Consider the following 27,773-nt stretch of genomic DNA (forward strand, 5'->3'; position numbering starts at 1 on the left):
ACTGAACCCTGCTGGTTTGTGTAAGGTAATGAAGGAAAAAAGTCAGTCCAGAGTTTTTAGACTGCATACTCACAATCCTATCAGAAAAAAAATATATCAGGGAACTGAGACTATATTTTTCTGGCAATAACCTGGGGTTTTGATCTATTCCAACTTCGACAAATGGATATCAGCATAGATTATAAATACAGTCTAACTTCTATGCCTAACTAAATTTAAGTGTCTAGAGATACAGGATCTCAGATGCTCTGAATTGCCCTTTGTATAGTCTAATGGCTGTCTGAGTAGCCTAAGCTCTCAAATCACGTATCTGTGTTAGGCACTTACAGTCAGAAGCTGATCTCTCAGCCTCTCATAACATTTCAACATATGAATTCTTTTATTAAAAACATTCATTGATAATACTATGCAATGTATATTCATAAAATGTTTTCTGGAATGTAAATTAATGTCATTTTATTTTACTAGGTTTAAAGCTTTAGTCCTACAGTGAGATTACAACAACAGTATTTCTGACCCTGAGAGCCTGTGCACAGTACAGGGATATGCTCTCAGAGCTGGCATACCATGCAGTTTCTAAAATGGCACCAATATAAGAGATCTTAGGTCATGACTTAGAAGATTTCTTGGTCATCCCAAGTCTGGAATGCTTTATAGTAGACTGTGTGTGTTATAGGAGCACTATGTGAATTGCCGGATAATGAAATTGCAACCATCCCCAGTGCAAAGTTTTAAACTTACAATTTGCCTTGATTTTTGTGTATTAATCCTTACAATTTCTTCTCTAGCCGATCCATTTTGGTGCATCGTCATATGTACAAATATTTGACCAGAGCTTGGAAATTCTATTCTATTCTTGGAAATTCTTGGGAATTTAAGTTGCATGGCCTGGTAACAACAGCATGTTCAGAATTCCAAGCGCAACTAATTGTTGTTCCTTAACAAGGGAGAGAACTGGGAAACTGATACGAGTATGTTAAATATTACATTTGAAAATGTCAAGTACCAGTTGTCCACATTTATGATTTGATAAGCCATCTCAAGGACAACAGGTGCTGTAGAAACACAGAGGTCCCGTGCTCCACCTCATACATGAGGTTTGCGAAGGAGTGGTTGTAGAGGCAAATAAGAACATGTCAATAAACATAAAAATTCGGAGTATTTTCTCTGCCTTTGCAAGTTGTTACATTAGCACCCTGGTTTTATTTGAAAGAAAGAATTAGGTGCTGAGTGCTAACAATTTTTTCTGCAGAATCCTGCATTCATCTTCCCCTTCAGATACTGGAGTTCCTTGGGGTCCTCCCCTTATCAGCAAACTTTGCTGCGCCTCTTGCTCATTGTGCTGAGATTATTGATTCTTTGGCACCAAAGGGACACAATGAAACCTGTTTGAAACTCTATCGCTTTCTGTAGTTACACGTGAAGACTGAAAAAAGTACAAGGAAGGCGCTGTTTTTTTGCTACAATGGGTATTTTAAAGTGTTTTAATAAACTATTTATTGTCCTGATCAAGAGAGCGAGAATGCCCTTTACTATAGAAAGAATTACACCAAGACACCCCCACCGCACAACGGTGACGGAGGCAACCAATACGCCAGGGTGGCTCTGCCCTTACAGACACCCTCCCGCCCCCATGGCCGCCACGTCACATCACTCCTCCCCACCCCCACCCCCGCCCACGTTCCCGCTGCCCGGCGGCGGGCCGCAGCGCGCCTGCGCACTGCGAGCCTCCCGCGCAGCCTGCGGGCGCCCCCCAGCGTCCGGCGCGGGGATTGGCGGGGGAGGAGGAGGAGGAGGGAGGAAGAGGAGGAGGAGGAGGGTGGAGGCTGCGCTTCCGGCCTCCATTTTACACAAACAGCAGCGGGCTGCAGGTCCAAGCGGTGCGGTGTGGCTCAGCTTGGGCTCTCCTGTAGGTGCGGGCGGGGAGGCGGCTTTCCGAAGGTGGGTGCGTGGCTGTTGGCCGTGGGAGGGCTGCGTGTGCCGCGCTGAGCCGCCCCCCGCCCGGCGCGGGGATGGGCGCCCCCCGCTGCCTGCGGAAGTTCCGCCCCGCGCGCTGAGCCCATCCCGAGCGCCCGCGGCTCCGAGCGGCTCCGTGTGCCGGGCGGGGGGAGAGGGGCAGGCCCGGCAGCATGGAGCAGGGCGTGGTGGGCCACCCGGTGACCCTCATCATCAAGGCGCCCAACCAGAAGTACACCGACCAGACCATCAGCTGCTTTCTGGACTGGACTGTGGGCAGGCTGAAGTCGCACCTCTCCGACGTTTACCCCAGCAAGCCGGTGAGTTGTCGGGCAGCCCCTCTCCTTCGTCTCGCCGGCGAGATGGCCTCTGTGGCTTCTGACCCGGGGAGGTGGCTCTGCACGACTTCTGACCGCGGGTCAGGGCCTGCGCTGGGCGCTGTGCGGAATAAACAAGGAAGAGTCGCGCTTCCCCGGGGCTGTACGTGCGGGGATTGGCTCTCCGCTTCCAGGGGAGGCCGAGCATAAACAGCGGCTCTGCTGTGTGCCTTAAGGAGGTGGCAGTTCAGTGTGCTGCTGGAGGACACTAGTCGTGCTCCACCTAACTTTCCTAGTGCAGTGTTGATCTCTGCTGATCAAATCTGAGGCTAATTTCTGTAAACGTAAGCGTTCTGTCTACAGTGATCACAGTGCTCCTGTGACGTAGCCAAACTTAGCACTGTGTAGGGAGCTCACAGGTGGAACAGGTAGGTGAGTATTTGTAGTGCCACCTGAGACGTGGGATTGAACGAATTCTTTCCTCTTTTCTTTTGGGGTGCCATTTTTTTGAGGTGAGGCTGGGAACTGCCATCAGCTGTTCCTCAGGCCAGTGTGACAGTAGTGGCTGTGTTTTGCAGCCATTAATGTGAATACATACGAATTTCTGTTCAATAAGGGAAATGAAGTTCTTTTCTAAGTTAAGTTCTGAATTTGGCAAATGAAAGAGGTTATGAAAAACCATCCTGCTAATGGAAACATAACACCTGCTTAGAATGGCAGTTGTGTAGAACAGTGTATTTGACTCTTTTGAAAACCTGTTCCAGAAAACTGTACAAAGACAGCGACTGACTTTGTCTCTACACTGCAGTGACATGTAGGGCCTGGACTTTGCTGTGCAAAATGTCTGACAAAGATTGCCTTTATGTTGTGAATGATTACTGTTCACCTAACTCAATAAGGTAATTACTGACATTTAAAATTTTTTTGTGTGGGGGGGTGGAACATGCCAAAAATAGTAGCATTGTGTCCGAAAGGGATTTCATCTGAAGAAGAAAACAGGAGAAAAGCAGTCAGAAGTTGCATCACTGATGCATTGTATTTGAGAACTTGTAGATTTAGTTATTGCTCTCATTAGCTCTCTTCTGAGTGGCTGTCCACTGCAAAAAAGACAAAGACACTGCTTCAGTTGACTGCTGCCTCTTCCTTGCTGGACTATCCTCTTGTGGGGTATTTGTATTCAAACATTCATTTTCTGATTCACCATATGGGCTTGCTGAAATGGGCTTCTAGGAAGAATCCTTCATGAACAAGAGGTTTTTATGTTGCATTGTGTTAACCAGTATTATGATGTTACATTTCAGTTGCCTGAAGTGTCTGTCTCCTGTTTAAAAACTGATTCCTCAGTGTGCCTTACCTTACTAAAATGTAGTTCAGAATTAACTGCTCAGTATTTAAAATGAATAGTTCAGAGTTCCCAAAACCGTTCCAGGTTAGGTGATGGCAGTTTCTTTAGTGAAAATTACCTCAAAGTTTCAATTTAATTTGGCTTCAGTGTGCTTACTAACTTATTTGTAATTAAACACAATATTGTTACTTCATAGAGCCTTTCAAATTAATAACATGGGAGTGTAAGAAAAGGATCTCATCTGTATGGTCAAATTGAAAAGTTTATCTTTTAGCTTGTTTTGATGTAGTCTTGCTGCTTTTTTGTTGTTTTGTTTTTAATTTATGAGCTATTTACACATTTGTGCTTTTAAGATCATCTTTAATTTTTTATTTTTTAAACAGAGTAGAGTCAAAAACTTCTCAGTAAAATGTCTGCATTCCGTGGATGTGGTATGTCCTGGAAATAACTTCTCCATGCTATTTTGAAAGTGCGAGTGTACATCAGAACACAGATGCTTCATGCAAGTATTGCAGTGTTCTCAAAGTGAAGGATGTAAAATAAGAATCAGCTGCTATTGCTGCAGTACAATCTTGCAAGCTTCCATGTGGGACTTGTACCTTATTCTCCTGCATATGTCTACATTAGTTTCTTTTCTAATTGATAACCTAATGGTAAATTCAGTAACAGCACTCAGAGTAACTGTCTGTTGAGGGTGTATCTTCAGAAAACGCAGTTGTGTTGAGATAGGCAAGTGAGAGGCTGGGCTTTGAGGCAGTGTTGTTTGTGACTTTACTAGATAAATTTGTGTGGGTGACTTGCGTGAGTATGTATAAATTCCATGTACAGGTAGATATAAATTGAGTTAGTTGTTGTTAAAGCTGGAATTTGTACTGTAATAAGTCAGTGAATAAGCCAGTGGTTTAAATCAGCATTTAATTAGTTTGTGGGTCTATACTAAGGTTCATATTTGTCAATTTTTCTTCCAACTGGGCCAATTTTTTATTTGTTATAGGGAATTATAACTTCCCTAAAATAAATGTTTATTGAAGGAAAGAGTACTTGGAAAATCATCTGTGCATCTCAAACCTGGCAGATCTTGCATTCTGTGTCTTAATCACTGTTATCAGTTATACCCATAGCATCAATTTAAAACTCCTGTTTCTCATTTCCTGTAGTACCTGTCACCTAGCATGTATTTTTCCCACAGTTCTAACCAGATGTGGTTCTTTGGATTTTTGTTTCCTATGGAAGCGTGGCAGAGAGGCTGAATGACCTGAAAACCAGATGTCTTGTAACTGAAGCTGGGGAAAGATCAGAGGCTGTATGTTCCTAAAAGATCTGGTCTAGTGCTTGGCAACCCTGCACTTGGCAGGGGGGTTGAGACTCGATGATCTTTGAGGTCCTTTTCAACCCAAGCCATTCTATGATTCTATGATCTTACTCCATCATCTTCACTTCAGTGGATTTGGAAATGTTCTTGGCGTATTGTACTTGAAACAAGCACTGTAGGAGTTTTGCTTTAAAAATGGAAGAAAAAACTGATAAATTGCTAATTTAAAATTCATAGCTTTTGGATTATGATCAAAAACTGTCTTTGCCATCCCAAGTTTGAGCTTTAGCTTTTGAGTCCTTGAATTGTTTTATCTCGTGTTTTGAATTTGCTTCTCAAATTGGGGCCACTAGGTATTATTTTTGAAGTCTTTTTCCATCGCAGTTCCATGTGTGGTCCAGCAGTGAGTGTGTTGTTCTTTCAGGCGGGACCTGGGGCGGTGAATCCTCTCTAGCAGAGGATGAGTTGAATGCCTATTCAATTTGCTTTGGCATACATGTGAATTGCTGTGTTTTCATGTTTATCACTTTCTTCCATCTCCATTTATTTAAAACAACAACAAAAAAACCCGATCAGGTTTCAGGATTGTAGAATGGGTTTAACCCTGAGAATTGCAAGGGATAATTCCTGTAGTGCACAGTTAGATATTAAAGCTATGTAGGGAGGAGCATGGAGTTCAAGCCCTCTTTTTCCTGCATCAGTGTCCCTGGCCTAATATGTTTAACAGTATTCAATTTTTGTTAAATTAAGTGATAAGCATGCATTTTGTGATTTTTTTTTTTTCTTTTCATCTGGGGAGCTGAAATACATGACTACTATAGCAGTCAGATCTGAGGGGTCATCTTAATCCAGCTGCTTATTATCTGTAAAGTTTTTATTAAAGTACTTGTATCATGCTTGAGAAGGTACTTTGTTGTATGGGGAAGTGGGGAAGTCTGTATCTATGATACTGAAGGAAAGAATCAGAATTGGACCGTGTAGGAAATGGTGTTATGGGCAGAATACAAAACTAATTCTTGGCTTAGTTTTTGTTTGTTTTTAACTGAATCTGTCTCAGGGCCTAGAAGCATTGTTTCTGAGACTTTTTCCTGGTTCTGCTAATGATTCAAAAGCAACAAGTTTCTTACTTAGGAAGTCCAAGTCTTCTGCAATCTTGATGCTGTGCTGCAAATTGTAGCTGTCCTGAGAAGGCCTTTCGCAGATATAAAATGCAAGGAATAGGCTCCTGTTAGCAGCCTATTCCTGACTGAAACCAGCAGTCAACAAAATGGTGTGGTTCAAAAGAATTCAGTTGGGTTTGAGAGACTGGCTTCTTGTTGTTGCTGTATTTAAAAAAAAAAAAAAAAAGTAGAATTAGTGCAGTGATGACTTTCAGTTCATTGCACTACTTAGCCATCGGAGCTGGAAGTTAATAGTTCTGTGTTGTCAGACTTAGGAAAGTGGATTGCTGTGTCACTAATTAAAAATGTAGGATGAAAAAGAATATAGAAAATGTTCCTTCAGCACAAGTGATAGAAACCGTTCTGTACTACGTGTGGCAGGTGAGCCACTTGTAATTTAAACCCACATACTTAATCATATACAACTAGTATGACTTTGGATTTTTATTTTTTTTTAAAGCAGAAACTTCTCAGATTTAGTGAATACTTAAAATTCTTGGCTTACAGTATCTATAAATCTTGTGACTAGAATACGCAGGGGAAGAATTAAGTTCTGTAACTCTTCTGTTTTCTCCTGAGTCGCTGGACAATGCAAAAAGGTTGTTACCAGGAAAGACATTGTCAGGGCTTCTGTGAAAGCTTTACCTTGTTTGTGCGAATTCCAGCTGTATGGGTCTTAGTGTTATTGTGCCTGCAGAGAAAGCAACTGGGGGGGCTGGGGGAGGGGAGAAAGAGAGAGAGAAGTGGTGTGAGGCTGGCAGTTTGGATGGTGGGAAGATTCTTCAAATATTTCATGCTGATAATGCGTGTCAGTTCCACTGGTGTTAGGCTAGATTGCTTCATCTAGCATTTAGTTGGGTTAGCATTCTTTTGAGTGATAAAAGCTACTGGATTAATTTATAGTACGAGCAGGTAGCTAAACTGAAGTTGGTAACAGTTGGATTCTCTTTTAAAAAAACTTGTTTCTATATTGGTGAGCATTTAGAAGTTTTTCTCAGGAAAGGAACTGTTTATTCACTAAGTTCTGGCAGCTTAGTTAATGCTTTACTGTACTAGACATCTTACTGTCGATAGGTACCACAAACACAGTGTTGTCATGATCTCCTCAGCTGAGAGTATTTAAAAGTTACTGCCTTATAATTCAAGCACTATGTATTTTTAAATAAATATTATTAAACATTTCTAAAGTGTGGAAGTACTAAGAACAGGCAAAAAAAGCTTATTCAAGTTTGAAGGCTCCTTTAAAACAGAACGTCCTTTTGTTTCTAAATGCTCTTTGATACCTTCCCCCTTGTTTCTTCTTATGTGTTTTATGTTTTCTTTGGAGGGATGATGGGTGGTGGGAGATGGGGTTGGTAATGGATAGACTAATAACAAATTCCTTTCAGAAAAAAAATGAAACTTGTCCTTCTCCTATATATTTTTATGACCATTCCATAATTCCACTATATTTTTTTCCCTTGCTCCAGTCACTTCTCTATCTGCTTTCCCAACAAGTGCATGGGAATGGGAGCAGAGTGAAGAGTGAATCTTCTTGAAACAAAGAGATTTTTCAAATGTACTCAATGGTTGTCTTGAGCAGCATTTACCAGCTAAGTGATGTTAAATGTTAGAGCACTCTTGGTGAGTGCATAATAGCAGAATGTTTTTTTCAGAAGTAAATAGCCAGTTGGACTTGGAAGACCTCTGAAATGTTTTAAAGACTGTCCATTGGTGGTTGGAATGCTAAGGGGTTTTTTCTCGTCTGCAAATGTTATCACCAGCTGTATGTCGATACAGCTGGAAAAAGCTAAATTCCTTTCTTTGTCCCATCTCCTAGTCCACAAAGGATCAGAGACTGGTGTATTCTGGCAGACTGCTTCCTGATCACCTGCAGCTGAAAGATGTTCTCAGAAAAGTAAGCTTTATATCAACACCATATGATTTCTGAGCAAAAACATGTTCTAGGGAATAGGAATTTAGATTTGCATTGTTTTACTTGAAATTTTAATAATAAGGTACAACATGTGACCAACTATATAATGTTGATATATTCTGGAAAATATATTTTCAAGTATCCCTTGTTTGTATGACTGTAATACTTCTGGATTGAGGGGTGTTTCTGCTAGATGAGAGAGAGAGTTAGCCTGCCTTAGTCCCAAATAAGTGACGTGTAATGGAGAATGACTTCTCGGAGGGTTTCCTGCTTTGACTCAAGCAGGATTATTTAACAGAACTCTGTTGAAGTTTGGGACGTCATTTCATTTCCTGTATTTACTTAAATCCAACAACACGAAAGCCAAAAGGGACTTGTGAGCAAGCTAAGGGTAACATTTTACATGCAAGTAAAGACTTTTAAATTCACATATGGTTTTGCTGGGAAAGCTATCTGTTGTCCTGGCTTTATTATTTGGGTATTAGCTGTTCCTAAAGTTTAAAAAATGGAAGAACCAACAGATTTCTTTATTTTGCTGGCTTATCTGACTTTGTGTTCCTTAAGCAATGTGTAGATTAAATCCAAATCCTGAATACCCATGGCACCTGAAGTAGGAAGTCTTGAAATATGTGCACTTGGTTCTTAGATTGGATCGCATAGCTTAAGTGGATGCTGCTGAGTAATAGAAACTTCATTACATTTGTTAAGTTCCTAATGTGCAGAAAAAGAAATATCATGTTTTTAGGGCAGATTATCAAGAGCTTTCTGTGTTTTAATTTTGATGCTGACAGATAATCTAGTGTGCTGTTGACTGTTCTTTAAACTTCCAGTAAACAGACCTGGATGCATCAATAGCTATATTTGGGAAATGTTTTAAGTCACTAAACAATTGTTACAGATTCTAATCATTAAATACATAAGGTCTGTAATACAGTTCATGTGTCATGAGTGTTGGTAATGATACTTTTTAATAAAATTCTAAACGAGTAAACTAAAGTTAATGAGTATAAAAGCTGCAGAGTTGAGTTTACACTTTTCTATTTTGTATAGAGTAAAGTCTCCAAAGGAGAATAATTTTTTTAGTAAAAGTGAGTAACTGAACTTCCATGTCAAATACGTAGAAACTGATGCAGAGGAATCTTGAGTATTGCTTGTGTATGCTGCTGCTATTGTTCCTTCATTGTCCCAATTCTGAAAGTAATCTTACTAAGTTGGATTTACCTGCTTACAAAAAAACGTGATTATATTTACCGTGTATAAGTTTATTACAGAACTGTAGCTGAACTATTGCCAACCAGTATCCTGTACAGCTTAAAGGTTCATAAAAATATTTCTCTAATTTTGCTCAAAGCGTGGATTGTGATGGGCAAAATCAAGTCTAAATCCCTTAAATTCACTTGGTCTGCCTACAGCAAACTCTTTCTCAGGAAATACAAACTATGCTAAGCCTTGTTAGTCTGGTAAAGGGGAAACTGTTTTCCTTCAGTATTCAAGGGATATTTTTAAGAGTGTTTTAATTGGTATAGGCCTTAGGTTCAGTTGTAGAAGCTTACTAAATTTAGACAAGTATCCATCAGCCGTAAGTACAAAGACTTTAAAGGGGAAAAAAAAGTTGTGGAAAGAAGAAGCGTACTTTGTGCTTGAGCTTTTTGAAGAAAAAAGGTATGATTAATGTTATTTTCTATTTCATTCTGTATTCTTCCTATTCATTTAACTATAAATTTCTGTTATTCGGAGAGGATTTACTAAATCTTTCAGATTAGCTCTGTGATGCTTGCTTTTTTGATACTGAGCAGTGTCATTTTGCTGATATGAAATACCTGGAGGCTGGATGTTGTGGGACTCAGAGCATAGTGATCTTCAACATACTGTATTTGAATAATATGTAGTAATAAACAGTCCCTTTCTGCCTTCCTTTGCCTCTCTAAGTCACTTTGGTTCTTTGGTAGAGAGAAGGTAAGTAGTTAGGTTCAAGGCTTTTGACTTGGTCAGAATTCTGATTGCTTGTGTTCAGTGCTATCTCATTATCATTTACAGTCACCAACTAGTAGGAAATGACAGCGTAACAGTGAGGCTGTGCTCGTGACTAGGAACTGATTTATGCAGAGGAGTTGCAGTGAGTGTGCATAGAGAGAGGCTAAGCTAGCCAGAATGCACAGTGGTATATAAAAAGCATTTATGCAGGTTTTTTTTATTGCTAAAGGTCAAAGCTGAAAAGTAAGTAAAAGAATGTAAAAAACATTTATACTTGAAAAGGAGCAGTATTTCTAAATGTCATCACATTATATGTTGTAGCCTCACTGCACTGCACTGATTTCAGTAGGTGATAGCTTTTTTTCTAGTATATTTGTATATAAAATTTGATTACAAGGAAGCTGTAGTGTGCAATTTAAATACGCATGGCTATTTTTGTTGCTGTGGCCAGATGTTTTCATTTGGTTTAGTAGAACAGATTCAGATCAAAGTTTGTTATGACATCCACGTTTTGTAGGGGAGCGTATTCACAAAGAACTGATGTAGCTGGATCGCTTTCATGGCTGACGTGGCTTTGAGTGGTCCTATTGGTTCACTTCCTCACTTACAAATATTTAGGGATACTCAAATCTGGTTTGGTGCTTTGAATAGCATTTTCAGAGTGTGAAGTATCTGCAAGAGTTCTTAGCTGGGTGGTATCTGCAGTGTAGGCTTGAGTTAAGCTTAAACTGCAACGGCGAGTAGATTTTTCTTACCATGTCCTGCTCATGGAGTTCTAGCTCAATTCTTTGTTTTCTGTTACTGAATAACTCTTTTCATTAAATCGTAACACAAATGTGGACATTCTTAGCATTTGGGGAACTGAGCACTGTAAAGAGTAAAATTTTTCCAAAATAAAACCCAAAGCCTAACCTGTGCTTACTTATGTTTCTCTTGTGTGATCTTTCGTTGGTTCTGCTAGACTGCAGCTTTAGGGGAAACTGTGGGTAGGTGAATGCTTAGTATGTGACTGTGGACAGCTATGAAGAAAATGTTCTGAAACAACAAGTATCTCTTGTTCTAGGCTTGGTTTTTGTTTCGTGATCTCTATTTTGTATAACGTATCTTTATTGATTAAAAAGGGAATTTTGAAGGTGGATTTTTAAACAGCGTTTTTGCTTGTCAATTTTGCAAATATTGTTGCTTTAGCTCCTCTATCTCTTTGACTTTTTTTTTTAGCAAGATGAATATCACATGGTTCATCTGGTGTGTACTTCCCGGACACCCCCAAGTTCTCCAAAACCGAGCACCAGCAGAGGTGGTCATGGAGCTTCAACCTCCAGCAGTAGCTCAGTGAGTTTTTTTAATATAGAGGACATTAATTTCTCCTACGCTGAGGAAGCTTTCCAGCAAGTTATCTTCTCACTTCTAAAATTTCACTGTAAAAGTGTGTGACGAAAGCAGAGTATATCTTATGAATGCATAGAATTATACTTATTTAAAGGTGCCGCTTAATTTTAAGTAAACAAACTGTAACATATCATGTTTATTAGATGATTGAGCACTACTTTCTCTAACCTGCTATTTCTTCTCCACTTCTTTATGGAACAGTATGTCTTCCTTTCTTTCCATCTTCCTATATCTTTGCAGTTCTGATTAGTTTTGTGAATACCTTTTTTTGAAGGAAGTCTAGTTAAATTAGCGCCTTCCTTTTGAGAATGGTGGAACTTAGCCAGTGTTGATTCTGCCTGACAAGAATTTGCCTATACTTAGGCAGTTCTAAAGCAATCAGTAGTGTTGGTAGGCTGTAAGGAGATAAGGAATAGAAAGCATTTATAATGTTGTATTACTGAGTTGTTCACAGAATCTTTTTTTTTTTTTGGTGCATTTTGAGTTCTGTTCTTCACCCTTCGAATCTCCTGCACTGGAAGTGATGTTGTTCTTTAGTTGTGCTCAGTTTTAACAGAAGGGAAAGTAATGTTTGTGTTGATAATGTGCTGGTTGTCACTGTAATTTTCTTGGCTTTTCCAGAGCTGGTGGTATCATGATGTGATCCACGAAGGTTAGTCAGAAAGGGGAGTATACAAAACTGTTACTCTTCATCTTGTGGTGTGTTGATTATCAACACAAGAAATACCCTTTCAGTAGTAAGCTTTGTGTATTGGTTCTTTTACTGATGGTGTACTGTTTCTGACTGCTATGTGACATAGAAAGTGACAGTTTCAATGGTAGGAGAGTGGATAGTCTTTGCAACGTCTTTCCAAAGACTGTTGTACTTGTAAACAGCAGTATAAGTACAAAGGGGTCTTTTGTCTTATTGGTGCTAGATTAGTTACAAGTAATGTTAATAACTGTATTAATGACTGCTTAAAGCAGTCAGTGTTTGCAGTTTTAAATTTATAGTACTTTGAAGGAAACAACCAAATTCCAAAGCTTGAATGGCCTTTGTTCTTCCATTTGTTTTCTTTCCCCTACTTTCTGGTGGTAATTTTTTCTTGTTTTCCTTTGTAGGGCAAATGTAGTAAAGATGTCTTAAATAATTGCAACTCCTCAGTTCCTGAGTTGTCAGATTTGAAGAAGATTTTTTTGATGAATAAAAATCATAATGATGCTTAGCAATAGGGTTTGGGGATACAATAAAACTAAAATAATGCATCTCAGCGACCAAATTACAGTCTTGTTATGGTGACAAATCATCCAGGAGTGCCGGCTGTTGTCCTACTTCCAAGATTAAGTATTTGTCCTGGAAAGCATTGAAGGCCTGAGACCCTGTGTAGGTGTATTCCTGGGAGCCTGCATAGTTCCTAGGTACTTTCTTGTTATTCCCTTCCCCAAACCCCAGCAGTTGGCACAGTAATTTCGATTGGATTGGCTAACTGTCAGGTTGAAGAGTCTGGTGATTGGAAGAGTAGAATGGGAAACTGAAGACAAGAACTGAGGAGAAGGGTGTATTGTTCTACAGCAGGCACCTCTTGTCTCTGAATGTAAAGCCACAACCTGAGTTTATGATTACTTCTGTTAACGGTGTGTTAACAATAGCCTCTAGAATTTGTTGCTGCTAAATATTTTTTTTAATTAAGCTTTACTTTGTTTCAGCTTTTCAAAACTTTGTTTACGAGTGATTTATGTATTTCCCTTGGAGCTGTCAAATATTGTTTGCTTCTGAAAAGCTTCACTTTTTTCATGTGCGCCTGAGTGCAATTTTGATTGTTTTTTTTTACTAAAACCTTACCAGAATAGATAAAACCCCAGTAGTCTTGCTTGTTGCTTATATACGCAATAGAACAGATATAAACCAAAATATTAAAGCAAATAATTTTCTTAGGACACAGTTGTAATTTTTGTTACTGTGGTAAAAATATCTCCAACCTCAGTTTTATTTATTTTGAAGAGTTTGGACCACTCTGGATCAACTGCTGCCTCACCCACAAACCAAGAAGCTTTGTCTACATCTGTGAATACTAGTGCAGATGGAGTGAGACATCGTAATCTTCCACAAGCACAAAGTGATCCCGTACCAAGCCACCAATTTCCTTATTTAATGCAGGGGTAAGTGAGATTGGAAGAGCTAAGGATTGCTTCATACTCTTTAAAATACTCTTAAATGTTTCATGACAATTATGCTTCTTTAGAAGTCTTCAGAGTGATTTGGCGGTTTCGTCTTGAAGCGTAAGTCACGTTTAGAAACATTTTTTCATGTGACCATTAATGTTCTTAAGCCAGGAGTTGTTCAAAGAGTAAGTGTTCTTGGTGCTCTCCTTCAGGCTGTTCTTTACTTCGTGCTTGCGGCTCCCGATGTTCTGTTGATGGGAACAAGTGTAGGATTTATCTGATGGATGTAGCTAATGGATGTAACTGATCGAATTATTGTCTGGTTGCTCTTTCTAGTCCTGTATTGTAATCAACAAGACTAAATTTTTACCGGGATATGATGATTCTTGATTTTTGGCACATATGAGATTCAACTCTTCACTTGTTCATACTGGATGCAGTTTTAGAAACAAGGTGTTTTGAGTATGTGTTTCTGAACCTACAGTATCTTATTTCCATATGTGAAAAACACAACCCATTTGTACATTTCCTGATTAGATCTATTAACTTTCAAAACTCTGTCTTTTTTTGCTTTTTTGCACTTAGGTAGTAACCTTAAGAAATCTCATCCTGCATGATCTTTACAGGTTCCAGATGCCAAGAACTGTTACAAATGTATTTAGATTTGGTTCAATTAGTTTACTGTCCTGTTAGAATTAACGTCAGTTGTACTATTTTCATCCTGAGTTCTTTCAAGTCCTTTTTATTATTCATATGGAATGTGATCTCTCCTGAGAAGAGATTGCTTGTTGCTTCTGATGGAGCATTGACGTTATTCTGACCACCACAATCTCTGTGGAAGTGGTTATACTTGCCTTTATGACAAAGCTAGGTGATGGTAGGTTGACTGGCAGGACTGTGGCTCAGTGTACTGTAAATTAATTCCAGGAGCAGTTTTTGCATATTATGTTACTCATCTGTAAGGTATCTAAGTTTTTTTACATTAGCTTTTTACATAAGCATACCCTGAACATGATTTTTTTTTTTCTGTCAGGATGCACAGTTAACAGACTAGCCTGCAGACTTCAAAAAAGGAACAGATCTGTTGTTATGCTTTAGGTGAAATAGTTCAGATACACTTAGGAGGAGTCAGTTTAGAAGTCATTAGTGTTCAAAAAATGATTTTTAAGTTATTCTAAGACTGTATCTGTATTAGCAGTTGATGTAGATTGAGAGGAGTTGATTTGTAGACTGAAAGAGGTACTGAGGATTTGGCATCAACGCTGCACATATTTCAGGGCTTTCTGTCTTATTTGTATTACATCTACTGTGATCAGCTAGCACGCTGGCACATTTGTTGCTGAAGTGCATTAGCAATGCACATGGAGCATGTCTTTCAATTCAGTGAAACTCAAAAGAAATCCATGTGGTGATCCAAGAGCATTCTTTGATGCAGTTAAAAGAATAGTAAGAGGAAATAAATGGGAGACTTGCTTCAAGTGCAGTCCTGATCTGAACAGAAATGCCAGAATAAATGCATCTTAAATAATTTTAGGTCATTTTGTAAGACTGATTTAGCGGAACAGTATGAAAAGTTGAACTAGATCTCTTCTTTGGGCTGCTAGGCACTGGCTTTGCTCTACTGTAATAGCTGGTCTGTGCCAGTGTCTGTTGTAGTCGATTCTCTCCTTGAAACACCTTTTTTAGTTCTGTCACTAGCCTTCTCAATTAGTGTGCTGAAGCAAAAACAGATGCATCTGCTACCTGTGTTCCAGCAATATGAAATACCTTCTGTGTTTTAGATGTTCTCTTAAACATCATCTGGGGCAATAAAATCTAGCATTACTGTAATTCTTATGTAGGCAGGGACTTGCTATGAACAGTGGAGATGTGTAGCCAAAACTTCTGTTCCTTTGTGGATTTTTCTTGTTGTTTTGTGACCAAACACAGCTTTATTCTAACTGCACGGTGAACTATAGACTCCGCTGATGAGAAAAGGTCTGCAGTCACGAAGGTCCATTAGTGTTTTCATTAATAATGTAACAAGTACAAATATAAAACATGAATATTTGACAACTAAGTGATGGTTCTGGTGTTTTTTTCAGTTCCTGGCATAAAACTCCGGTGTACAAATCAAATCCTGTATGAGAAAACAACTAAGTCAGATTTTTAAATTTTGTTTTCTATAATATTTCAACATTTTCTCTTGCTTAAAGTTTTTGTAAATTGCATTGTCTGAAAATCTAGATTGAGATGGGACTGGGCAAGTAGTCTGCTTGTCTACCAAGTCAGTCTTTTGCTGAAGAGAGCAAGAACAGCGTTGTCTGCTCCTATGGACTCAGTTCAGGGCCCCACTGTACTGTGTGGGTACAACAAGCAGAACAGATGGATTCAGTTCTGAAATGACTTGCATTTCAGATTGGAGAGTACTTGGAAGCAATGAGCAGATGAGAAACATGAAGGCGGTGGGATTATTTGTCAAGTGTGGACAGCCCACCTAAAGAAATGTTTTTGCATTGTGTACATGCTGATGTTTGAAAGAGGGCGACAGAATGACAAACAGACAGCAAACAGAATGTTCCAGCAGACAAATACCAGCTTTGCTTCATCCGTAGCATTTGCTTGCTGTGTTGTCTTCAAGTAGCAAGTACACAGTGGAGGATATTGAAATAGCACTTGAAATTGATATCCCAGCCTCATGTGAAATGAATAGTAAATGAGATGTCTCTGTGGGCCGAGGTTGTTAAACAAATGCAGTTATTGTCAGTGATGTGAGATGACAAAGACTTTCATCAAAGTAAGTAATGAAAACGCTATCCTGAAGGATGTGCAGATTTACTGCAGTTGACTGCATGAAAACCTTTGGGGGAAGAGTTAGAAATCTTGCCAAAACATGCTGCATGAACTAGGAGGTAAGAGTGGCCAGAAGGTTTAAAAGCAGACAAAAATAAATGTAAAAACTTACATGTAGCAACTTCTATCTCTTGCACGTGAATCAGAGTTAAAAGCCTGTAGGGAGGAGAATACCTTGTGCTGTTAAGTATTAAGGGGGAAGAATAATGCATTTAAGTGTTCTAACAGTTGTGGTCTGCAGACTCTGTATCTGAAAGATTAATTTTGCTCTCTTCGCTTACATTCAGCCCTTTGTCAGCAGTCGCAGTGGTATTACTTCTAAAAGAAAGCTACAGAAGCTTTTGTAAGTTTTGTATCTCCTGTGATGCCTCTAAGGCATCAGAACTTAAAAGGAATTAAATGGATGAATTTCTGCAGTTATGCGCAAAACTTTAATGAATTGACAACTTGGTGGTTTTTTATCCCAGAGATGAGGCTAGTGACAGAAATCTAAGTTCAGAAATGCCAGTCTTCTTTCTATGGAAATAACTCCCTAATCTACTGTATGAAAATGAAGAGCTCTTTTGGAATAGTCTGGGTGATCTTGGCACGTTTCAGTGTTATTTCAGTGCATTACTTTGGAAGGACAAACGAAACGAGAAGTGTTACTTTAACTGTGTTTTAGTTCCAGGGCACTTATCAATGTGGAAATACAGAACTGAATATTTTTCTTCTAATCCTTCCACAGCAATATAGGCAACCAATTTCCAGGCCAGGCTATTCCTGCTGGATTTCCCGTGTATCCTGCATTCAGTCCCTTACAGATGATATGGTGGCAACAAATGTATGCACGTCAGTACTACATGCAATAGTAAGTTCACGTTATAATAGGTAGTGCTGTGTTACACTAATGAAATGAAGATCTTAAATACTATTTGCAACATCAGAATGTTTGTGCTTACTTTGTCTGGATGTGCTTTTTTTTACACGGGCAAACTTTGTCCAAAAAATTATGAAATCTGGCTTTGGATTGGAATTAAATTATTGTTTTAATAAGTAAAGATTTAAGGGAAAAATGGTTTGACCTGTATTATGTCTGAAATTTTGTTTTCAGTAGTGCAGGGAAGAAGATGAGAGTGGGTTTAGAAACTGTTTCATGCTTTTTGACAGAAGCTTTGTATTTGTATCTTTAGCCAAGCTGCTGTTTCAGCCCAAGTGACTTCCAGCACCGAACCAGTGAGATCTGCAGTTGCTCAGGCTGTAAATTCACAACGCGCTCCTGCAAATGAGCCTGCAGCAGTGCCAAATGTAGCCATCCAGGAGAACAGGCCTGTGAACCCAAATGTGCAGATGAATGCCCAGGGAGGCCCCGTGGTGAATGAGGAGGACTTCAACCGGGATTGGCTGGACTGGATGTACACATTCTCCAGAGCAGCTATTCTTCTGAGCATTGTGTATTTCTATTCTTCCTTCAGTCGGTTTGTCATGGTAGTGGGAGCCATGCTACTGGTTTACTTGTGAGTACAACGCTTTGAATATAACCACAGATCAGATACGGGGAATATAGTGCTAGCATACAGTCTTTAAACTCATAACCACGGTTCAAATACAAAAGTTTAGATACTGCTCCTTCATTGTAAGGTGTGTTCTCATTTGAAATTTAAGATTTGGAGAGGAGCCGATTTGAAGGGTGGGGGAAGGCATTCATTAAATGTTTTTACAGTAACTTGGGTACCACTTAACACTTAAAACACAGTGCTTTTTAAATATCAGTGATATTGACAGAGTGGTATTGTAGAAATGTAGAATTGGGGATGGAAATTAAGAAAGCAGGAGTGGGGGAGGGAAGTTCATGTAATAACTCAGGTGTATTCTTGTGTAAATTTAAAAACTTTACTGCTTGTATCTGAAGAGAGAACTGCGGAGCAAGTTCATTTATACTCCAAAAATGTCTAAAATTTATATGGTAAATTGTCAGACAGAAATAAGGGCTTGTTACAAACAGTGGAAACATCTGCCCGGAATTGCAGGGACACTTTCTTTTACGGTGTATCATAGAGCCCTATACTCTGCCCCTTTTGTTAAGATTTATCAGTGCTGTTGTTGTCAGTTCCCTCATTGAAAGAAAGTGCATCTTCTGGCACAGGCGGCTGTGAAGGTAGCAAGACCTTTCTTAACCCAGACACCAAGGAATAGCCATTTTATCTAGAAATAAGACTTCTGGAAAAGTGCATACAACTTCTTTCATTTGAAACCACTTGTACAAATAATGCAACGGTTAAGAGAGAATTTTCCTTCCTTTTAAGAGAGATTTTCAGCTGTTCCATTTTCTTACGTAGACACCAGGCTGGATGGTTCCCCTTTAGGCAAGAGGGTGGCCAGCAACAAGCAGCCAATAATGTGGAAGGGAACCGTGATGGGCAAAATGCAAATAATCCTGATCTTGAAGAGATGGTGAGTAGGAGCACGCATACCTTATAAGACTTCTAGGTATTATATTGTAAAGTATGTGCAACTACCTGTTGATGATAGAAAAAACTATCCTGAGTTTGGAATGTGTGAGATGTTAACACTGTGGGAGGTGCTTAAATTGATCTTTCCAGTCTGACTGTCTCTACATCAGTCGCACACCTTCACTTACTTAATGCAGTACAATATTGCTGTTAGCTTTTGTCAGAGCTCTGAACGGAAGTGGCTGAATTGCTTTAATTTCCATTTTTAAAGGAACGACTTATGGATGACGGGATCGATGAAGACAGTGGAGAGGATGCGGGTGAAGATGCCAATATAGAGCAGCAGCCTGGATTCATGGCTTCTGCTTGGTCCTTTATTACAACCTTCTTCACGTCACTCATCCCTGAAGGGCCTCCACAGGTTGGCAATTAAAACGTAAGAGGAACTGCATCAGACAGTCTCGGTAGCCACGCAGAGAAGTGGAGCAGATTCAGAGTGTTTTAAACACAGTGCAATTTCATAAAATTTATAATGGTATCTTTTTGATCATGGTGTACAAAAATGTGTATTTTTTTCTTTGGGCTTTCTCATGCATTATGTATTTTAAGCACAAGTGGACTACTAAATGCTTTCTTTAAGATTCTTCTTTTTCTGAAGAATGAAATGTAAAGATATTGGTCTTCCATGTTTTATTTTAATTTCGGATGTGTTTTACACTGAGGCAAAAAGCTTGTACTTAATCTGCACCATTACCTCTTTAAAGAGCTGTTAAAAGTCACGAATGTTGACAGACCTTCCTAAATGCTGTCTGAATAACTGCGGTGTATCTCGAGTTAGTTCCGTGCAGGTATGAATTGGGATTTGGAGTTTGCATCATTCCCAAAAGAATGCTGTAAAAGCAAGATGTATTTGCTAATGGCACGTTGTCTTCATGCCACAAAATACCAAGCCTCTTTTCCTATCTTTAGAAAGCTGAAAGCTTTTTCTTGAGGCTGCAGTGAAGTTCATTAAATTTAGAGATGGCTGACAGCTCTTCAAAGAGAATCAAAAGTGATGGGATAAACCTTAAATGTTTGATACATACAGTACTTTTTAAAAAAACATAGCTGTACTGGGGGAAAACGTGTAAATTAGTTTTTTTAATAAAAACTACTATGGCAACTCTTTTGAATGTCTATATGCATATTTGAATGCAGACACCTAAACAGTGCATTGTTAAGGAGGAGGTTATGATTGAGAGTGGAATAAAGTTAATCACGGTGGCATTACTGATACTGGCTACGGTGATCTGTTTGTAGCAGTGCTATACCACTATAGGTAGGAGCTCAACATCACGATATCTGTATTCTCTCTGTGTTCTTTCTAAAATAAAACTGAAAAAATGAAAATTTTACGTGAGGGAATGTCACAGTGCTGCTGTCAGTTTTCAGTTTTCTTCAGATTTCAGTCTGTCGAGAAGCTTTGCTTATTTTTGTCCTTAACTTTGAAGTTATCATGTCTTACCTAACTTCAGAATGGAGATCCTGTTAATCTGTGACCAAAATTAAACCAGATTTCTAATTTTTGGTTATAGAGCCGGGCTCTTAAATAGGTCTGAACAACTAAGGTTTTGTTTTCTGCTTGCTAGTGACGAACTGCTGAAGCTGTGCAGTGAAGGTTTAAATTTACATCTTCTTTGGTTTAATATTCTTGAAACATACGTCAGGCTTTCTAGGCCTTGTTGAGCGTCAAATTTCAATTTGAGGGGGGAAATAAATGTGAGTCGTGATTTTTAATTTAAACAGCTTAAAGAGAATGTTTATTTTGAGCTACAAAAAAAATCTGCTTAAGAAATCCCTCAGTAAAGGAGAAATAGAAACGTCTTTAAAGCATCAGTTACTTGCTGGATAGACAGTGATGATGAATAAATAGTGTTTAGTATGATGATTTACTTCTCCGTTACTGTGGAGAGCTGCTTTCAGTTGAGAAGAACTATTATAAAAACTTATGAGGAATGGCATGTAGTGGCAGTCTTGGCTGCCAGTAGGCTTGCTTGATTAAAAGTTGATAAGTTCAGAAAATTGTGTTTATGGAGTTTTGAGTAATTTAGCCATAGAATTGAACAGCATGGCATATGTAATAGGTGGTGATAAAATAGAGAAGGAAAGCCTAGGAAAACAGTTCTCTATGTCCTTGTAGGAACTGTCTGACAGAATAAAACAAAACTCAATTATATAGTGCGTGGCTGTATGCAAAGCTAGATTCTGAATAGTAGCAAATCTGCAGCATGAGATGGAATGAGGAGCATGCGGATTAAGGCAGCATAGGGTGTGCCTTGCTATTAATGTTCCTGTAACGTGCCTATGCATCACTCACCATTTTTTGAAGAGGAAGAAGTGATTGAAATTTATTTTTCTTTCACCTTACAGGAAGACATGTCATGGCAGGTGCCTGATGTTTAGAGGAAGTCCATGCACCTACTAGCAGGTCTATGCCAGCATGTTCAACAGCCTCATAGTGTGTTAAGGTAGAGATGGAGCATGCTCCGTCCATCCATAACGCTTGGTGTGAAGAGACAGATGAGATTACCATTACTGATGTGGGAGGTATATGAAAGGAGCATACGTAATGCTGAGGAAACAGTGCAAGAGAGGTATTGTGCTTTCTCCAACACCGCTGCAACTGAGATGTCTCTATGGACTTGCAGTGGCTTTTGGATCACAATTTACATTGTATTTAGCAATGCCACTGTTGAACAAACAAGTGTAGCGTATACCCGAGCTTTTTTCATTTTAAATTAGTGGTCAAGGGGATTCTTTTTCTCCTGTTAGCTTAAGAGCTCATAAGCTTTTCCTAGTATTACCCCTCAGTTTGGAGACCTTGATGGGCAGCCTTTACATTCTGGTGTTCCCTGTTGCTCTAATGTTCACATAAGCCACAGAGCAACTCCTAGGAAAAGGCAGCTTCTTCCTCAGATGCACTCTGCTACCTTCTTGCTGCAGTAGAGGGAAAACATATTGTTATGTGTGAAGTTCATAAGGGTAACAAGTGATGTGAAAGCACTTAGCTTGGGCATATGGTGTGAATAATCATGTTTCTGCTGCTTGTTTTCCATGCAATCTAAAAGCTTACTAGCATAATGCTTTCTTTCGTCAGCCTTTGCTACTGCAAGGAAGTCCAGAGTTTATGCCAGCGTAGCGGCTGTGAACCTGCTTGAATTTTTTGGGCATGTCCAGATGGACAGTCAGAGGCAGGATTGCAGCCAAACTAGATGTGCCTGTGCACCTGGTTGTAGGAATGCATTTACTCTTGCACAAGCTAACTGCCAAAGCATCCAGGGTGATACTGTATTGCTTGTGTTGGGGAAGCTTTGATGCAGTAAGTATTGGAGTTAGACCACAGTGACATTAATTTAACTTACATGTGGATGATTTCTTACAGATTGCAGTTTAAGCATAGGCAGGACAATGTGGACTGGAATGTGAGTTACCACGTCACAGCCCTTGTTTGTTTCAAAGCTGCTGCTCATCTGAGTAATAAGATAGTGCGTGTAATAAAAATCTCAAGATTCTCATTTCAAAAAAAGAAAAAAAAAGATTCAGCTATTCTGCGTGGCAGTGGTTCTGCATGAGTGCTGGCTCCTAGAGTGCCTGTAATGTGGGAGGCAGCTTCGTGCTGTCATCTGGTGTTATTCACTGGCTGCTGTTTACAGAAGGCCTTGCTTTTGGAAGAAGAGAGGGAGACTAACCTGCATGCTTAGCAGTTCACGTGTACTTGAAAGACAGTTTGCTCTGTAGCGCTTGCTGGAGAAGAGAGAAATGCAAACTGGACCTGGAAAAACTATCCATAAAAAAAAAAAAAAAAGTAGCTCAAGCTGGTTAACATTTTATCCACCTTAAAAGTTAGAGGCAAGCAATGTCCACTGGCAGAATGTGCAGTATTCCTTTATTTGTTTATTTAATGTAAAGAAAACGTATTTGTGATAGCAATGTGATTTCACTGTAGTAGTATTTTTAGGATCCAGGCTGAGGAAGCTAAAGTCATTCTGCTGATCTTTGTTTAAACTTCTGTTTAGCGTTCTGGCCTGGGAACCTTACTGTAATAATTTTTTTCATGGCTGTGGGAGAGCAGAAGGGAAGGAGGGATTATAATCCTAGGTGTTCTTTTCGACTGCTTTTTCATGAAATATCAGTGTTAACTGTTGTTCTTACCCCTGCTTAACTGTAGCTCTCCTCAGAGAAAAAAATGCAGAAGCAGCAATCATTTTTGGAGCAGATAGCTTTCCTGAAGTGCTTTGGTTAGTAACTTGGTGCAAGGTTAAATTGTAGTGATAAAATAGCCACAGTAATGTGTAAATACGTCGCTGTAGAAATTAATGAGCAATTTGCCTAGCCAGTGCAAGCTTGATGCTCTAATCAATTCAAGGTAATTAGGGAAATGAGTAATAGACAAATAAAGAAAACATGTTATGTGTGATGGAGTAATTCTCATGAGCCTTTCCTGAGCGAGATGCTAAGGTCACCCTGTTCTTTTCTGTTTTCATGCTGCAAAACCTTACAGAAGAAATCTGGCTGAGATGGAAGCGCACTGATCGAAGACAGCAGCACTTCTGAAATTCCCCACTAGATGGTGGCACAGCACAGTCCCTGCTTCGGCCTGCTGGGTACCAGGCCGGCATGGTCCTTGAAAAGCACTTTTTAAATTATTTTTTTAATCTTTCCTCCTAAGCAAGAAGACCTTAGCCTGTGCAAACGGTGGTCCTGACAGCAGGAAGGTACAGCATGGCAACTTGAGTCTGGCCTTGGGTGGCAGTCAGATATCCAAGAGTGGTCATAGCAGAGTAGTCATAGCATGTAGAGGAAGCATTGTTTTGGAGCAAAGTGGTAGTCCTACTGGCCTAACATATTGCAAAAGGTGAAACTTGCCCAGGGAGAAGTTTCTTTTGAATATCGAGAGCTTAGGTACTTTGTGCTAGAAGCACCTGTTCTTTGTATGTTTCCATGTCCTGGGTTCAGTGTGACTACATCCTATTTTAGAAGGAAAGCCTGTTAAGTGATTTATTTCATTTCAAGATTGATATTGACTTCAGGAACTAATCACTGTTTTATTTGCATGTAAGTTCTGCAAACACCTGCAGCAGTTGCTTTCTATAAACATCCAATACATACAAATCAGTTCTTGATGCTGAGAAGCAGCAATGCATTCAATGCAATTAAAACTCAGTCATAAATTGAGTACTTACACTCCTCTTGTATCAGGGAGTCACTCGTGGTAGTAAATATACTGAGTGGACATTACACATTTAAAAATATTTTCCTGTGCACGGCAGTCATCTTCCTGAGATAGCTGGCGCTTAGAGGGAAGGCCAGCGAGCTTTCCCTTGACAAAAGAACCGCCAACCAAACCCTTCTTGGTCTGAAATCCTTCTTGAGATAAGTGCATGAAGTATTGTGAGGGAGCTGTAAAATTGCTCCATTGTATCTCCTTTCTGGCTTGAGGGCTTCATAGCCAAAGCTGTCTCTGAACAGTCGTATTTGTAGCAGTTAGACTTTCCCATTCAGAAGCATGTGGTAATCCTCCCGCTTGGTGAAGTATTGCTGCAACAAGACAGGCACCCTGCTGTCTTCATCTGCCTGAAAAAGAAAAACAGCTTCCAGACTGTGACACAGAACTGGCTCTGGGAAATGTGGAATTCTTGGTTTACTGGTTTGTATGCTGTTGATAATACTGATTTTTTTTTTTGTCTTGCTAGAAGGATAGGTAGGTGGAACACATAAGTTGTAGCATGAACATCATTAATTGGGATGATTATGACTGACTTGGTCTTGATTTGTCTGAAGTTACGCTTCCTGCATCTTAATTATAATGCAAAGGATAGCCTGTGCCTTCCTAGCAAACAGCTATGATGATATATGACACTTCAGAGCAACTAAGTTTTTTAATTGTTGAATTCGTCTCAAGACATCCAAATAACTTTTCCCCTAAATAAACTGCAGCTGCTGAAGGACAGCTGACACCTTTTTGATGTTGTTTTGCCAATTGCATTTCTTCGGTCAGGGATGAAATTCAGTGAGAGCATTTGAGGTCCATTGCGAAGCAAGGTAACACCCTATAGGTGATCCAGTTTGTACCATGTAATGCTGGTGATGTATGCAGTGTTACAACATAGCATCAGGAGGGGCTGAGTTCTGTAGAGGCTATCATTTTTATGGTGCTTAAAAGGCTGAGTCAATTACCTGGTCCCATTCCCAGCATGAACATACAGCAGATCCTCTAGTCTAAGGGAGGAGGTGGCATGAGCACCACTCAGCAGCAGAAACATCTTCAGATATTTTTCTCTCAAATATACTATCTCATGAGGCCAAAGCTGTTGTTCTTAAGTCCAGCTCGGGAACTAAGGCACTAAGCTGATCTGGACAACATCTTGGTTTTGTATTTCAAACAAAATGCAGATGAGTAAGCTAGGGAGAACCCTAAAAACTGTTGGCCCTCTTCCTTATCTGCTGTCTTTGCATCAAATGGTGCTGGCTAAATAAACTGTGAGGATTTGGGCCTGCTTGCACTGTGCAAAAAAAAGTCCGTCCCCAAGGTTATTTGAGCTAATACTGTTTAAGCATCATAGATATACACGACTTTGCATGTACATGTGTAACAATCAGAAGGATCAGTGTGGTGGAATGATGTTACAGGAGGTATAATAGCAAAAGGGACTAGTACAAATGAAAGGTGTTACAAAGGAAAAGTTCTCACCTATCTCTGAAGATGTAGGCTCACAGGGCAAAATTCCACACAGCAGGGACCTCCAACCAGAGATCCTTCCTCAGGGGCAGTCAGCCCTTAAATGAGGCCTAAGAGGCAGGCTCCACCCCTTCTGGTCACACAGTGAATTGCCTTCACCTGTGCTCCCAGGGCTGACTGGGTCTTTCCTCCAGGTGCTCAATCAGTGGTTCAGGCCATGACTCAGCAGTTCCCATACAACATGAAATATATAATACTGCATATCCTTCAGTTTCTTTCTGCCTTGGACTGTTTGTGTGTCTAGAGTTGGTCTCTTTTTCTGTCCTCTCACAGGTGATTATAACCACTTGAAAGAATTCCAGTGGGGAATAGATCCTAATTTCCTTCTGTCTCCCTCTGTAGTGGCTTCATTTTCCTCTTTGTGACTGCAATTCAGGGACATTTCCACATGTGAAATGCAAGGCAGATTATAATGACAACTGTTTGGTTAAGGTTTCTTTTCCTCGTTCTTGGATTGCTCTCTTGGTTAGACTGGTGCAGCGTGAAATTGGGCAGCTGTGAAAAACAGTTTCAGATGGCTAAGCTGAGGAAATATGTTGTGAGGAGGAACCCTTTATTGAGAGGATCACTTTTTGCTATGTGTTTGTAAGCATTCTTAGATGTCTGATGTCTATTTAAGAAGTAGGACTGTAATATCTTTTGAAGCAAAGTAACATCAGGTTTTTTTGTTTGTTTGTTTGTTTTTGAGAACCAAGCTAAAAAGCTTATGCAAGAAACTGTTACCATAGAATCATCACAGAACCACTGGAATGCTGGAATCATAGAATGGCTTGAGTTGGAAGGGACCATAACGCTCACCTGGTTCCAACCCCATACAGTGGGCAGGGCTGCCACCCCCTGGATCAGGTTGCCCAGGGAAATCACAGTAGTGATTTTTTTTCCCGTGGTAAATAAGAAATTATCAATGGCTGCCTTTTTTCCTTGTTTGTCTATTCCATTGCTCATATCTAGAGTGATTTCTCTTTGGGTAGTGCAGTTCTTTATGCTGCTGTTGAGGCCTCTCTTAATGTAGACAAAGATCCTGGCCTCTTTTGTGCATTCAGAGCTGCTGTCAAAAAGCTGGGAGTTGGCTCTTGTGATGCATCAAGGCACCGAATGATTTCTTGGGAAAGTCTGTCCTTCTCCATGTACCCTTCTCTCCTCTCCTGGCAATTCTGTGTCAGCTGAAGATGCAGGCTTACAAATAACTTTAAATTGTATTGGGGCTATTATGAAGAATTTGGCAATGTGAAATGCCACTGATGGAGATGGAGATTGAGAAAGCACTTCCTATACAATATCAGGTCAAGCTCCATGTCTGTGGTTCTTGGGGAGGTTATTTCAGTTTCCATAGTGTAATTACCCATCACCAAGGGTCTGTAGTGTCCCAACAGTACAAAGAACAACAAGATCACAGACAGAAGTATGTTTTTTCAATCTGGTATTTGAGAGCAAGTAGTAGCATCATTGAAGCAAGTTCTGGAGAGCTTTGTTGACTCCACAGAAGTACTGGGAAATTTTACTTTGTCCTTAATCTGAGAGCCTGTTTCCTTGGTACCCACATCACAGATGATACTACTTACTTAGCATTATCTGGCTTTTGTGATGTTAAAAGACAAAGAAATTAGGTCAAGGAACATTAAGGGTGAATTATCTTGATTTTTTTATTACTTATTTTTTTAAGTTCAACAGAAAAACTCCAGTTTATTTAACTACATCTGCCTGTGTAGAATTTTTCCATTTTTAAGGGGAAAAATTGTAATTGCAAATGTGGGTAACGATCATCTCTAAAATCAATTTGGTTTTGATTTTAATGGCTACATTAATGTTTCTCCCTGTTGTAATTTAATAGCTACAGTGACCTTCCTTGTAAGGATAACAGACTGACTCACTCTGTATAGTCACATAGACACACATGCACTCACTCACATTCAATTACACGTATATTGAAGGAGCTACTGTTTACTTCAGTATAATCTACTCACATACATTAGCAGAATCTGCTGTGACACGTTTCCATTGTGTTGTGTTGTTGTTGTTGTTTTGTACAGAAGAAGTTGAGTGATTTTCTGCCTTAATTGCAGTAAATGAACTGTCACTTGCTGAGTTTCGATGAAAATATGGAACTGACCTGAGCAAAAAACCCAAATAATTACAAATAAAGGGAGTCCTGCAATGAGAGCCATGAAGTTGGTGCGAGGGTGATGCGCTTTTTTTTGAAGTTGTTTGTACGTCAAGTGTT

At 39.6% G+C, this 27,773-nt stretch overlaps 1 protein-coding gene and 1 long non-coding RNA gene across 3 annotated transcripts; one reads left to right on the plus strand and one right to left on the minus strand.

Moving 5' to 3' along the window:
- On the plus strand, window positions 1,817-20,047 carry HERPUD2 (HERPUD family member 2). Of its 2 annotated transcripts, XM_021386891.1 has the most exons (8): window positions 1,817-2,276; window positions 7,910-7,987; window positions 11,198-11,311; window positions 13,350-13,507; window positions 17,070-17,192; window positions 17,515-17,838; window positions 18,661-18,775; window positions 19,046-20,047. In XM_021386891.1, exons 1-8 carry the CDS (start codon window positions 2,130-2,132, stop codon window positions 19,205-19,207), a joined length of 1,221 nt encoding a protein of 406 aa, XP_021242566.1. In that variant the 5' UTR covers window positions 1,817-2,129; the 3' UTR covers window positions 19,208-20,047. The 2 variants fall into 2 exon arrangements, with proteins under 2 accessions (XP_021242566.1, XP_021242567.1); XM_021386892.1 differs by lacking the exon at window positions 7,910-7,987.
- On the minus strand, window positions 23,060-26,217 carry LOC110393710. The gene is made up of 2 exons (XR_002435130.1): window positions 25,505-26,217; window positions 23,060-24,387 (listed from the first exon to the last, which is right to left on the minus strand). It is a non-coding gene; the product is annotated as an uncharacterized LOC110393710 (long non-coding RNA).

This window comes from Numida meleagris, chromosome 2, assembly GCF_002078875.1.
Source record: "Numida meleagris isolate 19003 breed g44 Domestic line chromosome 2, NumMel1.0, whole genome shotgun sequence".
In the NCBI taxonomy this organism is placed as follows: domain Eukaryota; kingdom Metazoa; phylum Chordata; class Aves; order Galliformes; family Numididae; genus Numida; species Numida meleagris.

Bases quoted from the DNA above. Each gene is read 5' to 3' on its own strand.
- HERPUD2 (XM_021386891.1), top strand. From the start codon at position 2,130: ATGGAGCAGGGCGTGGTGGGCCACCCGGTGACCCTCATCATCAAGGCG. The intron at 7,988-11,197 runs GTAAGCTTTATA...TTTTTTTTTTAG, and splicing joins TGAAAGATGTTCTCAGAAAA to CAAGATGAATATCACATGGT. The intron at 17,839-18,660 runs GTGAGTACAACG...TTTCTTACGTAG, and splicing joins GCCATGCTACTGGTTTACTT to ACACCAGGCTGGATGGTTCC.